Here is a 16,240-nt window from a genome sequence, read left to right on the forward strand (position 1 = left end):
TTTGGGGAAGCTTTATATTAGAAAGAAAAGAAGTTATTGTGATACTAGGGTTCATGAGAAGAGTTGGGTAAGAGACTTTTGGAACTCATTCTTAGATTTACATCCTGCCCTGGTTAATTTAATTGAGTAGCCTTGAGGAAAATGTGGCTTAGCGTTCATGTGCCTCGTGTCCCCATACATAGCAGGACTTTCTTGTTGGACTATCTTTGGACTGCCAGCCTACACATAATGACCTGGAGATGTATTAATTATGACAGCTTGGCTTTAGCTTCGGCTTTCCCCCAACTAGATCTTGTAGCTTAAATTAACCCATATTTTTAAAAATCTACTCTCTACCATGTGGCTTTTCTTAGTATGGTGTATCCAACTTGCTCTGCTGGCAAAATCATGCACTTAGATCCTCCCCTTCCCCCACCTCCCCGTTTCTCTCTTTCTGCCCGGAAGTCCCGCCTATTCTCTCCTGCCTAGCAATTGGCCACCCAGCTTTTTCATTACAGCAATCACAGCAACATATCTTCACACAGTGTACAAATATCCCACAACACTCATAGGAAGAAACAGAGCTCATAGATTGGCAGTTGAAGTTTAGGTCTTGACTGTCCTGCCCCCACCACCACCCTGTGGCACTAGAAGGTGGTAGAACCTTTAAGAAGTACAGTCTACTGGGAGGTCTTTGGGTCATTGTGGGTGTGCTCTTGCAGGAGATATTGGGACTTTGGTGTGCCCCCCACCCATCCTTTCCCCCCACCCATCCTTTCCCCTCTCTCCCCATCGCCCTGAGGTGAGAAGATTTTGCTGCATACTGTCACCATGAAGTACTGAGCCTCTGCTACAGGTTCAAACCAGTAGAAATATCCACGAGATAATAAATTAGTATGAAACCATGAGCCCAAAACAAACCTTGTCTTTTATTAAGATGATTGTCTCAGATGTTTTGTTTCAGTGACAGAAAGCTATTGCAAAAGCTCCCCCATCTGAAGGATTTGGAGCAATCTTGGGTACAGGGCTCACTACATTTGTTAGCTGCTGCTGCCACATAGCAGGGAAATGAGAATTTGTGGAAGGGTGCCAACCACTTTGGCCTGAGACGTTAAGAGACGATGGGTCTGAAGGTGGCTGTGGCTGGCCTAGGGAGAAGGCTCCCTGTGCTCACAGTGGGAAGCAAGTGTGGCTGGAGGAGGAGGGGTGGCACACGGCAGGTGGCTGGTGGTTGCACAGATGGTATAGGGTGGACTGATCTTCCTCCAGGTTTCTCTAAACCCCAGGCCCCAGTGAGTGCCTGGCCCCCAGAGGGCAGCAGCTGTGCTTGTGGGTGATCTTGAAGCCTTCTTAGACCTGCTGTTGTACTGGCCAATGGTCACATAGCGGGTGAACGACTCAAGTGAACTGTCACCCCACACAAACACTTGGGTCACAGTTGCTCAGAGCCAAGGATCAGACCCTGCAACTTACATAGGACACACTGGCATTTTATGTTCTCCTTCCCGGGAAGAGACACACGCGGTGCCTGCCTCTGCTAAAGAATCATTAGAGAATTAAGGGTGTCTGTCAGTGTTAGAATGCTTGCCTAGAAAGGCATAAGGCTCTGACTTCTCTCCCCAGAACAGTGTAAACATATATATTTAAAATAGTCTGTCTCAATAAGTGAAGTTTTATTCAACTGGGTATGTGTAGGTCAGTGATAGTGTGATTGCCTTTCATGTATGAGGTCCTGGGTGCAGTACGCAGTGCAGAAAAGAAAAAGGCAGTTAAGGAGCTGTCTGTGTTCACATTTTTTTCCTCCCTCTTAGCTCATTTTCTGTAATGATTATAGTTCCCATCTATAGGATACCCTTAAAGGTGCCTGGGACATCATAGCTAGGTCCTGTAGTTCCTTTAGTGGTGGGCTCTTTTATAAAGCCATTATATTCCTAGTGAGATCTTGATATATATCTATATTAGTCTCTTGGGTAGATATGTCTACTCACGGCAGATGGGCAAAACAACAGTTCCACCCCAGGCTAGCATGGTGAACCAGTAAGTCTATCAGAGTTACTTACAGAAGCATGGGAGAGGGGTTGGTTACAGCCTTCCCTGCCCCACTCCCAAACAGTTGCATAGCTGAAAAGTGCCCCTCCAGCATGGATGGCTACTTTCCAATCTCTATACACTTTAGCACAAGCAGCTGTAGCAGAATTGTACACAGCTGGGGAGGGGTGGTGGCGTAGGAGGGAGTGGCTAAAGTCTCTAGCGAGGGTCTGATATCATCCTCTTCTATGAGAAAGCATCAGGACCAAGTCTTAAGGGTGTTCTGCAGGTATCCACAGCTGCTCCAGTTAACAGGGCAATGGCGGCTACGCTCAGAGGACATTGTACCATAACAGAGTCTCATCTTTGCTCAGACACTACCGGATGTCCAGGGAGACACCCTTCTGGGGGATAAAGGCTGAGGTCAGTCCCCTGCCAGAGTGTAGTGCACTGCAAGGAAAGCATGTCTGTTTTCTGAGCGAATTTAGAAGACATAGCTGGATGGCCCCATGAGTAGATGTCCTGGTATCCCTCCCAGCCGCCCAGCTGCTGTCTCATGGGATCCCTGATGGTGTCTTAGGCTTTCCCTGGCAAAAGGCAGCAGCTTTGGGAACTTTCCACATTTCAGTATGGTGCTCAAAATCTTCGTCAAAGCTCTGTGCTGAAGGTCACGGTCACAAGGGCACCTGATGGCACAGTTGGTTTCTGATCCTGTCTAGCCCATTTCTGTGGCTTCCCTTCTCTGAGGGTTGTGAGCAGCAGAGTGAGCGAATCCCTTCTCCATGAGACCAGGCTTTATGGCTCAGCAACTGTTCTACTGGGCTGGTTCCTCAAGATGGGACGTGGGATCTGCTGTGCCTTGCTGGGAGAGGAAGGCCAGTCTTGTGCCATTCTGTTGGCAGAAGCTGTTTGTTCGTATCCCGGCTGCCCAGACTCCAAGAATAATCACACTGAAATCTGTATTAATTGCAATACTGTTTGGCCAATAGCTTAAGCACATTTCTAGCTTGCTCTTATATCCTAAACTAACCCACCTCCATTAATCTGTTCATCAACATGAGGTCGCAGCCTACTGGCAAAGTTTTGGCGGGCTCCAGCAGATGCTTCTGTCCCTGGCAGCTACATGGCTTCTCCTTGACTCTCTCTCTCTCTCTCTCTCTCTCTCTCTCTCTCTCTCTCTCTCTCTCTCTCTTCCAGCCTGGCTATATTCTGTTAAGTCATTGGCTGAAAGCAGCTTCTTTAATAACCAATAAAAGCAACATGTATACAGAAGGACTTCCCACACCACCATTCTACATCACTAAAACTTGCCCTTTCTTCTCTCAAGTGCACTGAATGGAATATTATATTCTAGAGATTGTAGCAGAGTCCTCTGCATCTGCTTAGGTCATGGAGGTGGCCCTCCAAGGATTGGCAGGTGTAGAGATCCTGCCAGTAGGCTGCAGGGAGTGGAGCTTATCTCCTTGGACCAGTATGGCTCTCACTTAATGTTCTCTTGCTGTACTCATTTATACAGTCATCTAATAGATATTTACTGACTATCTTTTATGACCCAGCCTTATTATAAAATGCTGAGCAGAAGGCAATGAGTAAGACTCAATGCTATGTCTAAGCAGTCTTTGTACTCTAGTGGGACAGATACTAAAGAGAATGAGCTAGTGTTTATTTCATGAACGTGGATAGCCAAAGTCAGTGTGGGAAATAGACAAGCCATCCATTGTCAGTTTGTTGTTTCCTAAACACAACATGCACCAACCAATACCTTCCTTCCTTGGGATGACATCAGGAAATGCGTAGGAGGGAAAGAAACTTTCAATATCACACACGAACAAAAACAGCTTTGGGCTGGGCTTGGTGGCACATACCTGTAATTCTAGCACATACGAGGTGAGACAGGAGGTGGCGAGTTCCAGACCAACCTAAAGAGAGTTTCCGGTTAACCTGGGCTATGTGGTCCTGTCTCAAAGCAACGATGACAGCAACACCCAAATTTGATTGAAAGAAAATTGAATATGCAAATACAGCTGCTTCTCCTCCTCCTGCCTCTGAACTCTTTCTAGCTGTCTCTGTTAGAGCTCATCTCAGACTCTCTGCTGGGGGTGGAGGGTGTGCTTACTTTGTGTGTCTTTAGGCAAGTGTCAGGTTGATTACAGAACTTGTAGGGCTGTGTCTGCTGTAGAAAGGTCTTGCTATAAGGAGAGGCCACAGTCCTTTCTCTAAACTGCTGCCTCAGGGCTGCAGGGTAAAGGCTGGCTTTCAATACTATTGGTCAGCAGGCATGGCACTTTAGACTCCATCTCTCTCAGCACTGCCCAGGGCTGTGAAAGCAGAGTTGGTGGGAAGGGCCCTGGTTTACTCATGCATTACTGATAACAACTGCTTTTTTAGCACTGGGCGGGCATCTCAGAGGCGTAGGGGTGTTTCTGGGCCCTAAGTTCTGTGGCTTTGGCCTTGGAGTGTTCTTTCATTGTTAACTTAGGGAAAGGGTGGGCAGAGTACCACTGAATGCCGCCTTTGTCCTCTTTAGAGCTACAAGGAGAAAAGATGGAAGCCGTCAAGGGGCCCTTAACTGAGCTGGCCAGGAGTGGCCAGCAGCTGGGCCAATAGCAGGGTGACCAGGCGTCAGGCTTATTTGGGCTCCTGTGCTGGGTGGTTTCAGAAGAAACAAAGGGCCCCTTGAACACTGCCTGAGATGGGGGCTGCATTTTCACTGAGAGGCCTCTTGTTGAGCTCAGCCTTTCTTGAAGTCCCACGGATAGGGAATTATGCTTTTCAGGGGCTTTGAGGGGCTTGCAGTAGGGTTCCCTCTTGGGCCTGCTTGCAGGCCTGGCTGTGCCTTGTTTGGAGTATCTTCATACAATTCAGAGGGCAGGAATGTGGCCCGTGCTTAGCTTCCCTCAACCCAGAAAAAGGGGGTCTTTGTTTTCCTGCTTACTCTAGCTTTCTGTGTTAGTTCTTTTTATTTGTAAATAGCTAATTAATATCAAACAATGTACAGAAAAAGAGGAAAAATGATTGGGGTATCTATTTTCCAAGTCCAAGTTTGATGAGAAAAGGTGTTAGAACAGCCTCAAGCTTATTTCTGTCCCCTGCTCTGCTTTTCTCCTTTTCTGCCTTCCCAGCGAGACAACTTTCCTATGCTATACACCTGGCTTTCTTTTCTTCCTTCCTTTAATTTCCCCCTTGCATCTATCTATCTATCATCTATCTATCTATCTATCTATCTATCTATCTATCTATCTATCTATCTATCTATCTATCCATCGTTGAGACATGGTTTCTCTATGCAGAACTGACTGTCCTGGAAAGAACTCTGTGGGCCAGGGTGACCTCAAACTCAGAGATTCACCTGCCTCTGCTTCTTAAGTGATAGTTTTAAAAGCATTCACCATCATTCGGCTACTTCTGGTTTTCTTGGAGTTTAGTACCATGGGCTATGATTAGTCAGGGGCTATGATTATGAAAGAATCATTAACTTAACTCTGAGTCAACCCAACTTGTTATCTTCTGATTAGCTGGCTAAGTGTTGTGACCTGGTGAGGAACTCATAAATCATGTGGATGTAGGTGTGTGTGTGTGTGAATGTGCACGTGTGTGTGTATACATGTGTGTGTGTGTTGCTAATTTGTCATTTGTGCCTAGTCAGTGCTTGACATAGATCTCTGCCTGTCAACTCTGCCCAGGGGGTTACTGGCAGGGTAGTTGTCCTTCTGTTGCTTTCTCTTCCCAGTCTCTATGGCTTCACCAATTTTGCACCTGTCCCACCAAGGTCTAAGCACTTGGCTGGAAGAAGAGTTTCTTGACGCTTTGGCTTCTGTTGATATAGAAAACTGGGAGTCTCCTTTTCTCTTGCCAGAACTCTGACTTTTTTTTTTTTTTTTTTTTTTTTGGAAGCCAACATTTTAAGAAGTCTTGGGAACGTGACCTCTCAGAAACTGTAATGGCTGTGAGGTCAGCCTTAGCGATGCAGCTGATTGTGTACAAATGTTGAACACTTGCCATCTTGCCATGTTGCGAGTTCAGCCGCTCTCCTCCAGCACTGGGCTGGAAGACAGTGCCTGTAGTCTGTGACTTGTCCCGCTTTGCTTTGTGCTGTGCTGTGGCTCTTTCTTGTCCCTAACGGCCTTCTCTTCTCTATGCTGTAGGGAGCTTCTGGAGACCACATGCCGCCTGGCCAACACGCTGAAGAGGCATGGAGTGCACCGAGGGGACCGTGTGGCCATATACATGCCTGTGTCCCCACTGGCCGTGGCGGCAATGCTGGCCTGTGCCAGGATTGGGGCTGTCCACACAGTGGTATTCGCTGGCTTTAGTGCAGACTCCTTGGCTGGGAGGATCAATGATGGTGAGCATGGGTGGGCATGGGAGAAACTTAGGAGTCCCCAGGCCTTGTGTGTGATGAGTCAATACATCCCCACTCGTGGTTCAGGAGAGACCGTCTTCTCCCTGGCTTCGAACTTGAAATTTAGTAACCTCAGTCTCTTCAGATGGGACTCTAGGTGAACACCATTTTGCCCATCAAACATAACTGAAATTTTTGTTTTATCTGTATATCCTGTAAGTTTATTGAATTAACGTTCATAGCTTTCAAATGGATTTTGTGTGATTTCCTACCTACAGTCCTTGCCTTTCATGGGTAGAGATAGCATTACCTCTTCCTTTCCATTCTTGATGGTTTGTGTGTAGTTCTCTAATGGACTGGTTGGAGGTCCTGTGACCATGTTAAGTAGTGGCGGGGGAAACTGGCGTGCCTATCTTGGTCCTGATCCCGGAGAGAACACTGTAGCTTTATTTTTTTCCAGTCTGAGCATGCTGTCAGCTGTGGCATTGCTTGGATGCTCTTTACTGGGCTGAGGACCTTTCCTTGGATTCCCCCCCTTGTTGTTTCTTGTTTTTAGCATGAAAGACGCTGGATCTGTCAAATGCTTTCCCTTCACTCATTGGAACATAGATTTTCCTTTATTCTGTTAATACTGTGTCTGACATGCTTGGCCTTGCCTCCCTGTGGGGCACAATCTTGTTACTAACAGTGCTGAGGGTTCTGCAACATTGCTCAGGAGGGAAATTTATCCAGCTAGTGCTTTTGTCTGGCATTGGCATTAAGATAATGCTGTCCTCATAAAATGAAACTGGAAGCGTATCTTCCTTCGATTTCTGAAAAAATCTGAGGACTGATGCTAGTTGAATAGGACTCCATTTGTCCAAGGTTCAAGGTCTTCTGAAATGTCAGTTCTTCACTTGTCAGTGCACCTGTCTGATCCTGGTGTTTTCTTTATGGATGGGTTACTATCACCCCCACCTTTGTTTTGTTTTAGTTAGGGTCTTACTATGTAGCTCTGGCTATCCTGGAACTCACTGTGTAGACCACACTGGCCTCAATTCTCAAAGATCAGTCTGCCTTTCCGCCTTGAGTTTCTAGAACCTCTTAAAAATATCACCCCCAGCTTGGGAAACTGTGGGAGGCCCTTGAGAAATTCACTTCGTAACCCCCAGGGTGTGGGGGACCCCACAGGCCGCACCACTGCCAAGTATTTATTCTAGACTCTTCCACAGGGGCAGTCGGAAAATTCACCTATATACGGAACTCTGTTGGGTTATCCCTTAATGTTGTATGAAGGGAAGGCCCTCAGAAGTTGTGTCTCTCATACTCTGCCCTGGGCCTCAGCTCGGCTGTAGCAGTGTGGGCTTCTAGGGAGAGTCCTAAGAGAAGCCTGGCTGGGATGTTGAAGAGAGGAATGTGACAGGGGAGTGAGTGCCCTCCTGAAGGCAAGGCTGGGCCACAACTCCTGACACCCACCTGGAGGTGCTGGCTCTATACTCCGGACAGCAAAGGGCCTTGGCCTACAGAAGTCACTAGCAGGGCTGGTTATGTGGAAGCCTTGGGATTTGGTTTCCATCTCTTGCTGTTTCTCTGCCAAGGTGGTTACACTAGGCAATGTGACCATCCCTCACTCAGGAAAAGCCGTTCACTCTGGGGCAGGCGAGAGGGTTGAAGCCTGGCTGGGAAACTGCCTTTACTTTGCTGACCTGTGCAAGAACAGTTTATTTCAAGGTCACTTGTTTCTGGTTCCTTCCCACTCACCCAACTCAGAGTTTGAGAAAGATGGGGCGCTTCTCTGTGACACCCCCGAGCTTCCATAGCAAGCAGACCTTTTCTTTTCCTGTGGGTTCTTTTACTTGGTTGGACTTTGTCTGTCACACTCTTAGGCCTGGATTATCCAGCTGAAAATGTCAACTCGGGCTGTGAGGTTCTACACTGACCAGACAGTCTGTGTTGTGTTCCTTAGCCAAGTGCAAGGTCGTTATCACCTTCAACCAAGGACTCCGGGGAGGGCGTGTGGTGGAGCTGAAGAAAATAGTGGATGAAGCTGTGAAGAACTGCCCGACGGTCCAGCACGTCCTGGTGGCTCACAGGACGGATGCCAAGGTTCACATGGGAAAGTTGGACATCCCTCTTGAGCAGGTGGGTTAACCTCATGTGATACAGATTTTTATTAGATCACCTGTGTCTGAGAATTGTTAGACTCTCAGTCTGGGTTTCCTGGATGTGCCCCCCTCCTCTCTCCTTACACCACAGTGGGAGTAGAGCATTTTGTATATGCTAAGTAGGAGCTCAAATACCAAGCTACACTACCGACCTCAATCCCTCTTTTTGAGTCTTTGGATTTGAAATTGTAATTTGAATTGTATACGTTAAGAGTCCTGACTTCAGCTAGGGAAATGGTACTCTCCAGGGGCCTGCTGGAAGGGAGTGGCTAAATGCCTTGACCCAGTGATGTGCTCTGTCCTTTCCAGGAGATGGCCAGTGAGGCCCCTGTGTGTGCTCCGGAAAGCATGAGCAGCGAAGACATGCTGTTCATGCTCTACACCTCTGGGAGCACCGGGTCACCCAAGGGGCTCGTTCACACGCAGGCGGGCTATCTACTGTATGCTGCCACGACGCACAAGGTAGGAACCCAGGGGAAGAGGTGAAGGATGGCCCCTGCTATGCCTCTGGCAGATTCTGGGTAGGGCAAGGAGGAACCATAGTGAACTCGCAGACGCAGGTTTGTGGTGCTGATGTGAACTATGGTGCAGTAGAGTGGATGTGGGAAAGAGAGAAGAACCGGGGTGCACCTGAGCCTGCTGTGGCCCATCAACCTCTCTCTCCTGCTCCAGCTCCTTCTGCTCGAGGTGTGGAGGATAGAGCCCTTGTGGGCTCCCTTTCATTTCTGACTTCTTGAGCTCCTACACATGTACCTTACAACTGCATTGTAAAAAGAAAGGATCTGAACAGCATAACTTACCAGGGCTGGGACGGTAGAATACATGCTTGGTATGCATGAAGCCCTGGCTTCCAGCTCCAGGATTGCAGAAAATCAAAGCCAAGCCAAACCCAGCCCTGTCTTGGTATAACGACGAATGCATTCACTATTATATATTAAAGTACACATTTTCTTCCACTCAGAAGTTTATAGTTCATCCTTTCCTTCTGATTTTTACTTTCTGTTTGCTTGAGGGCTTTTTTGTTTGGTTTTATATTGTTTAATTTTTTTTGTACAATATGGTCTGATCATGTTTTCCCCTCCCCCAACTCTCATGAGATCTTCCTCACCCTCTAACCAACCAACTTTACGTTCTCTCTTTTAAAAAAGAAGCAAAAGCAATCCTCCCCACAAAAACAAAAATCAAAACAAAAAACAAAACTAAAGAGCACAAAAGCCCCACAAAAACAAAAATCAAAACAAACAAGTGTAATACCAATGAGACGAAGAAGAAAATACAAAAACAAAATGAACAATCCACAAAAATATCATAGAGTTTATATTATTTCATCAGCTATGCCTGGACATGGGGCCTACCCTGGAGTATGGTTGATATACCCAGTGATACTCTGTTGGAAAAAACTGATTTTCCCTTTGCCAGTGAGTATCAATTGCAGATAACATCTTTGTTAAGGGTAAGAGACCCTGTGGTGGTTTGAATAGGAATGGCCCCCATGGACTCATGCATTTGAGTACTTGGTCTATAGGAGTGGCATTATTAGGAGGTGTCACCTTGTTGTAGACGTGATTTTGTTGGAGGAAGTGTGACACTCGGGGTGGGCTTCAGGTCTCAGAAGCTCAAGCTGGTTCTCTCCCTGCTGCCTGCAGATCTAGAGGTAGAACTCTCAGCTACCTCTCCAGCACCAGGGCTGCCTGTACGCTACCAAGCTTCCCGCCATGACGATAATGAACTAAACCTCTGAACTGTACGTCAGTTCCAGTGAAATGTTTTCCTTTATAAGAGTTGCCTCGGTCATGGTGTCTCTTCATAGCAATAGAACAGTGACGAGTAAAACACCAGCCAAGGTTTCTCTGGGACTCACGGTTCTTTCTGGAAGCCTGGCTGGAACTCTGGCCTCACGGGGACAGACCAAGCAAGGAAAGCTGCTGCCAGCCAGAACGGTGTCTAAGCCTGCTCACAGAGGCATGGGCTTCCAGGTCACCTGGCCAGAGTTCCCTTTGTTTTTGCCACTAGTCCTAGCTGAGTTTACCTTAGGAACAGAGCATCCAGTCCACCAATGGAACCCAGAAACTCAGCCCTAGCTGGGAAGTGCCAGCTACTCGCTGAAGCAACCAGGGACCCATGTTAAATCCCAGTCCTCTACCCATCAACACTTTATACACGTTTATTGGAATAAAGCATGGTCTGTCATTTCACATGCCTAAAAGGTGTCTCTCTGGTGTCCAGTTTCCACTTACTAATTCAAATTTCTTTATAAAAGTGTTTAAGTTTATTTTTACTTATGAAATGAGTAGTACTAAGAATGAATCTTCAATTGCTTCAGAGACTCATTTTTGTGAGCTTACTTACAGAGTATAGTTCATAATCATGGTGGCGAGAAGGCAGATATGGTGCTGGAGAAGTAACTGAGAGTTCTAAACCTTGATCCATTGGCAGAAAGAGAGAGAGACTGGATCTGGCAAGGGCTTTTGAAACCTTAAAGCCCACCCCCAATGATACACTTTCTCCATTAAAGCCTCCTAATCCTTCTAATCCTATCAAAGAGTTCTACTCCCTGGTTACTAAGCATTCAAATATATGAGCCTATGGGGGCCATTCTCATTCTAACCACCACATTCCATTTCCTGGTCCCCACAGGCTTGTAGTCATATCATAACACAGAAGTGCATTCAGTCCAACTTCTAAGGTCCCCATAGTCTATCATAGTCTCAACACTGTTTAAAAGTCCAAAGTCTCTGGATATACATGGCAATATCTTAATCATAAATCCCCAAAAAATCAAAATCAAAAAGCCAGATCACATACTTCCAACATACGATAGCACAAAATACACATTACCATTCCAAAAAGGGGGAAAGGGAGCATAGTAAGGAAATACTGGACCAAAGCAAGACTGAAACCCAGTAGGGCAAACTCTAAGTTCTGTATTCCCATGCTTGTTGTCAAAGCACTTTTCAGATCTCCAAGTCCTTTCAGCTTTGTTGACTACAATACACTTCTCTCTTTTGAGCTGGTTCTGTTTCCTGTTAGCAGCTCTCTTTGGCAAGAGTCCCATCTCTGGCAGCTCCCACATCTTGGGAGCTCTAACACAATCCAGGCTACAGTTTCACAGCTTCAAGCAATGGCCTCTCTGAATCTCCATGCAGGGAAACTCCTGACATACCCATGGCTTTAGCAGTTTTTCTTAGCTGGAGGAAGATTCCACAACCCTTTTTTTGTATCCTTGACTCTAAAACCAACACCATGTGGGTGTCTGATGCTGCTGAATTCTGCTGCTTGCTGGCACTGGAACTTGGCCCCTCTTTCAGTTATATCTGTGTCAGCTCTATTGTTGATGGCCCCCTTTGCCACTTAATTCCTTTTCACAAATGAAAAGCATATCTGGATGGGGTCTTGCCCAAAGGTTCCCACTCTGTTCTATCTAGCATCAGGCTTTTCTTTTAGCTTTTTCTCTCCTTGAGCATTGGACTTAGCACAACATCACCTTTCCGGTGCTTTTCCCCCTCAGACTGTACATTTTATACTTCTCTTCATTCAGCTTGCTCCTTTTTATCACACACACACACACACACACACACACACACACACACACACGATTAAGAAACACACAACAGAGTCAATAATAGGCTGTCTTGAAATCTTTTCTGCCAAAGCCACTAATCTGAAGCTCTAATTTAGAAATATCACAAAAATGGTCTGTCTCTAGGCCACTTACTAATGCTCTTCCCCTCTGAAACTTCTTGAGCTGGGCCCATCACAGTTCAAATCACCTTCAGCACTGTCCTCCATGCTTCTGCTAGAATATCTCACTAAACTCTGCTTGAAGCATTCAAGTGCTTTTCTAGTCCAGAGCCCCAATGTCTTCCATATTTCTCCAACAAACAGCATGGTGAGGCCTGTCATAGCCATAGCCCAGTGTCTGGTACCAGTTTCTGTCTTAGTCACTGTTCTCTCGCTATGAAGAGACGCCACAACCAAGGCAACTCTTGTACTTATAAAAAGGCATTTAACTGGGGACTGGCTTACAGTTTCAGAGGCTTAGTCCATTATCATCATTATGGCAGCGAGCATGGTGGCAGGGTGGCTTTCATGACACTGGAGAAGTAGCTAAGAGATTTACATCCTGATCCAAAGGCAGAGTGAGAGTGAGTGAGCGAGGGGTGGGAAAAGAGAGAGAGAGAGAGAGAGAGAGAGAGAGAGAGAGAGAGAGAGAGGGAGGGAGGGAGGGAGGGAGGGAGGGAGGGAGGGAGGGAGGGAGGGAGAGAGAGAGAGAGAGAGAGAGAGAGAGAGAGAGAGAGAGAGAGAAAGACGTGTTGGGCTTGGTGTAGGCTTTTTGAAATCTCCAAATCTCCAAGCTCACTGCCAATGACACATTTCCTCCAGCAAGGCCACACTTACTCCAACAAGGCCACATCTCCCAATTCTTCTCAAATAGTGCCAGTCCCTGGCAACTACACATTCCAATATATAGGCTATTCTTATCTAAATTATCATAAAGGGGGTACAGAGATAGGGAAGGGGACATCTTTTTCAATAATTAAGAGATTTTTTTTTAGAGTATTGGGTGTAGAGACCTTCAGACTTCTATGGCTAAGAAACTCAGGCCTTTTTTGAAAATATACAAATCTTAACAAAACGCAATCTGTGTTCCAATGAGTTACTATAAAATGAGCATCACTGTAGTGAGGAAATGGAATATCTATTAGTCCTGCAGAAGCCCCTTCTACAGACCCATCCTCTATGGTGTGAACATCACTTCCCCGTGTTCCTTTCAAGGTTTACCCCAAAACCACATCCCTAGACATATGTATTCCTGCTCATTGCAGTATTTGGATGTTTTCTTTCCCCGTGGGTTCTCTTTTATCCCTTTCCTCCCTGTCATTTCCTTGGACTCTGTCCATGGTAGCTGTCATTTGTCGCTGGGTCCCTCTAAGCTTTATTTTTCTCAAATGGTCAGCAGGACCTCAAGATCAGCCAGGGAAGTTGATGGTGTTCAGTGGGTGCTTGCATTTGACTTTTTAAAAATTTTTAAAATGTTTTAAAAAAGACAGTGGTATAAGGTAGTTCAGAAATATGCCAGATTTTTTTTCTTTCTTCTCTTGAAGTTTTTATCCATGGCAAGCCTGTATTCTACTGCCAACGTACATTCTCACTTCAAGTTGCCACACCTTAACTATATAATGGGATGAAATAGCACCACCAGATGCATACTTGTTTTAGGACGTGGGCCATCTTTAGCTCACAGATAAACACCTGAGCAAATTTCTTCTGTAGCTCAGCATTATTTGACTTGGAGTATTTTTTCTAGGCTCATGTACCACGTACCGTTTGGTACTTGGAATGGCCATATTGTTGTCTGTGTTGGTGGTTCTGTCTTCTGCTGGGCTCTGTGGGAAACCCCTGCAGCCATCACACACCTCACTCCTGGCATCTATGGTGGCTCTGTCACAGTTACAGACAACTGTGCAATTGACTATGTCTCAGTGGTGGGTAGGAAAAGGTGACTTGGGTCAGGCAAGTCCTTGAGGGTCTGTCCTTTAATGTGTCCGTAGCTCGTGTTTGACTACCAGCCAGGTGATGTCTTTGGCTGTGTGGCTGACATCGGTTGGATCACAGGACACAGCTATGTGGTGTATGGACCTCTCTGCAACGGAGCTACCACGGTCCTTTTTGAGAGCACCCCAGTTTACCCTGATGCTGGTGAGAACCAAGAACTCTAGTGAGACCTGCTCTGGGCAGTGTGGGAGGGATCTCAAGGCTGGAGGAAAGAGTCACAGAAGCCTGGATCTGGCAAGAGAACTGTTCTTGGGTTCCATTGACCAGATGCCAAGTGGACACTAAAGATTCTAGGCCTTGAGCCCCACTAGGGAAACTGGACCCTAGTGCTGTGTGCAGAAAGATCAGAGGGGCCGGGCGCCTTTAATCCCAGCACTCGGGAGGCAGAGGCAGGAGGATCTCTGTGTGTTCGAGGCCAGCCTGGTCTACAAGAGCTAGTTCCAGGACAGGCTCCAAAACTACAGACCCTGTCTCGAAAAACCAAATATATATGTATATATATGTATATATCAGAGGGAGTTGGACAGGGAACAATTTTATCTCAAAACCACCCATTTCACTTTAACATTCTCTATCTCATATATGGACCACCCCACTTGGCTACATCTAGCCTTTCCTTGAAGCCCGGGCCAGCTCCCATCTTTCCCACCCTCCTCAGTGTCACTGCCCAAGCCTTGGGACCATACAAGGCTTGTAGCCACCCTTGTTAGGTTTCATTCACTTTGAGGATATGGCCTCATGCTGCTGCCGCCTTTGGTATTTCTCTCACGCAGCACAATATCCCTAGATATTTGCTTTAATGTAGTCAAATTTCAGCAGCTCTGCGGCTGGCTCTTGCTCCGGTGTTAGGGCATGAACTTCCTCTTTGATGCCCCTTGATCCCGCCAGCGGCACTCAAGGGAGCATAGAGGGGTGATACAGGGATTGAGGGTCATTGCCCAAATGCAGCTTCAGGGAAAGTGTGAGCTACGGAGTCACGAGTATTAGGTGTGTTTTTTTCTGGACACATGGCCGCACACATACGAGTGGCTATGTTTTTACCCAGGGAAGATGAGTCATTTCTTTAGGGTCCGTTTAAACACCACCGCTCAAAGTTCCATGTCAGTTTTTGTAACTTGCAGCAATAACGTCCAAAGCTGATCCCTGGCTGGCTCACATGGAACAAACACCTTATGTGAGGCTGTCATCCAAGGTTGGGCCTAGAAGCTTCCCTTTCTGTGATCACCCAGAGACCCAGCCCTTAGTTACTCTAAGCTTAGCTTGAATGCGTGTAAAATAGGCCGGGCTTGGCGTGATCTTTGACTGACCATAACCCTTTCGTAGGTCGCTACTGGGAGACAGTGCAGAGGCTAAAGATCAACCAGTTCTATGGAGCCCCAACAGCTGTCCGGCTGCTACTGAAGTATGGGGATGCCTGGGTAAAAAAGTATGACCGCTCTTCCCTGCGCACACTGGGGTCAGGTGAGCACAGCGCTGTGTGGCTTAGCATGGGCCTGGGGCTCAGAGGGCCAGGCAGTGCTGGCTGGAGAGTCCTGACAGGTAACCAGCAAGAGGAACACCCCGTTGTCTCAGCAGTAGTTACTCTAACCTGATGGGCAAGGCTTGTTGTAACATGTTGGGCCTGCTTGTTTGTGTTTTCTGTCCCCGCCTGGTACCCCACAGCTGGCAGGCCCCAGAGAAAATCAACCACACAAGAGATCTCTATAAGTTATAATGCTGATTGGCCCATTAGGTCAGGCTTCTTACTGGCTAACTCTCACATCTTAATTAACCCATTTTTCTGATCTATTTTAGCTATGTGGCTCAGTACCTTTTTCAGTGGGGCAGCTCACATCCTGGGGCTTCGGTGGTCTGGGCAGGAGTGGGAGGAATCAACTTCCTCCTCCCCAGAATTCTCCTGCTCTCCTTGCATCATTTCCACTTCCTGTCTGGTTTTCCCGCCTACACCTCCTGCCTGGCCAATCAGCATTTTATTTAAAACATGATTGACAGAATACAGACAATTCTCCCGCACCAGCTTGTATGCAAGTCCTGGGAGCTTTCCTGATGGACACTGAGAAGTCAGGCCACAGGACGCAAGGGCAGAGTACCTCTTTTCAGAGGCCTAACATCTACTCAAATGTTCAGATGCCAAGGGGCCAGGCTGATAAAGACTTCCTTTCATACACAGCACAGCCGAGCACCACCTAGA

General features: G+C 46.8%; 1 protein-coding gene across 1 annotated transcript in view; it reads left to right on the plus strand.

Moving 5' to 3' along the window:
* The window catches only part of Acss1 (acyl-CoA synthetase short chain family member 1), a 47,279-nt gene that overhangs the window by 19,015 nt on the left and 12,024 nt on the right, over window positions 1–16,240 (plus strand). The window contains exons 3-7 of the mRNA XM_087911132.1: window positions 6,153–6,352; window positions 8,295–8,470; window positions 8,803–8,955; window positions 14,046–14,193; window positions 15,373–15,510. Of these exons, the coding sequence (XP_087767258.1) occupies window positions 6,153–6,352; window positions 8,295–8,470; window positions 8,803–8,955; window positions 14,046–14,193; window positions 15,373–15,510 (815 nt within the window). The remainder of the gene's footprint in view (window positions 1–6,152; window positions 6,353–8,294; window positions 8,471–8,802; window positions 8,956–14,045; window positions 14,194–15,372; window positions 15,511–16,240) is intronic.

Source organism: Myodes glareolus, chromosome 10, assembly GCF_982192425.1.
Source record: "Myodes glareolus chromosome 10, mMyoGla1.1, whole genome shotgun sequence".
NCBI classification, from domain to species: domain Eukaryota; kingdom Metazoa; phylum Chordata; class Mammalia; order Rodentia; family Cricetidae; genus Myodes; species Myodes glareolus.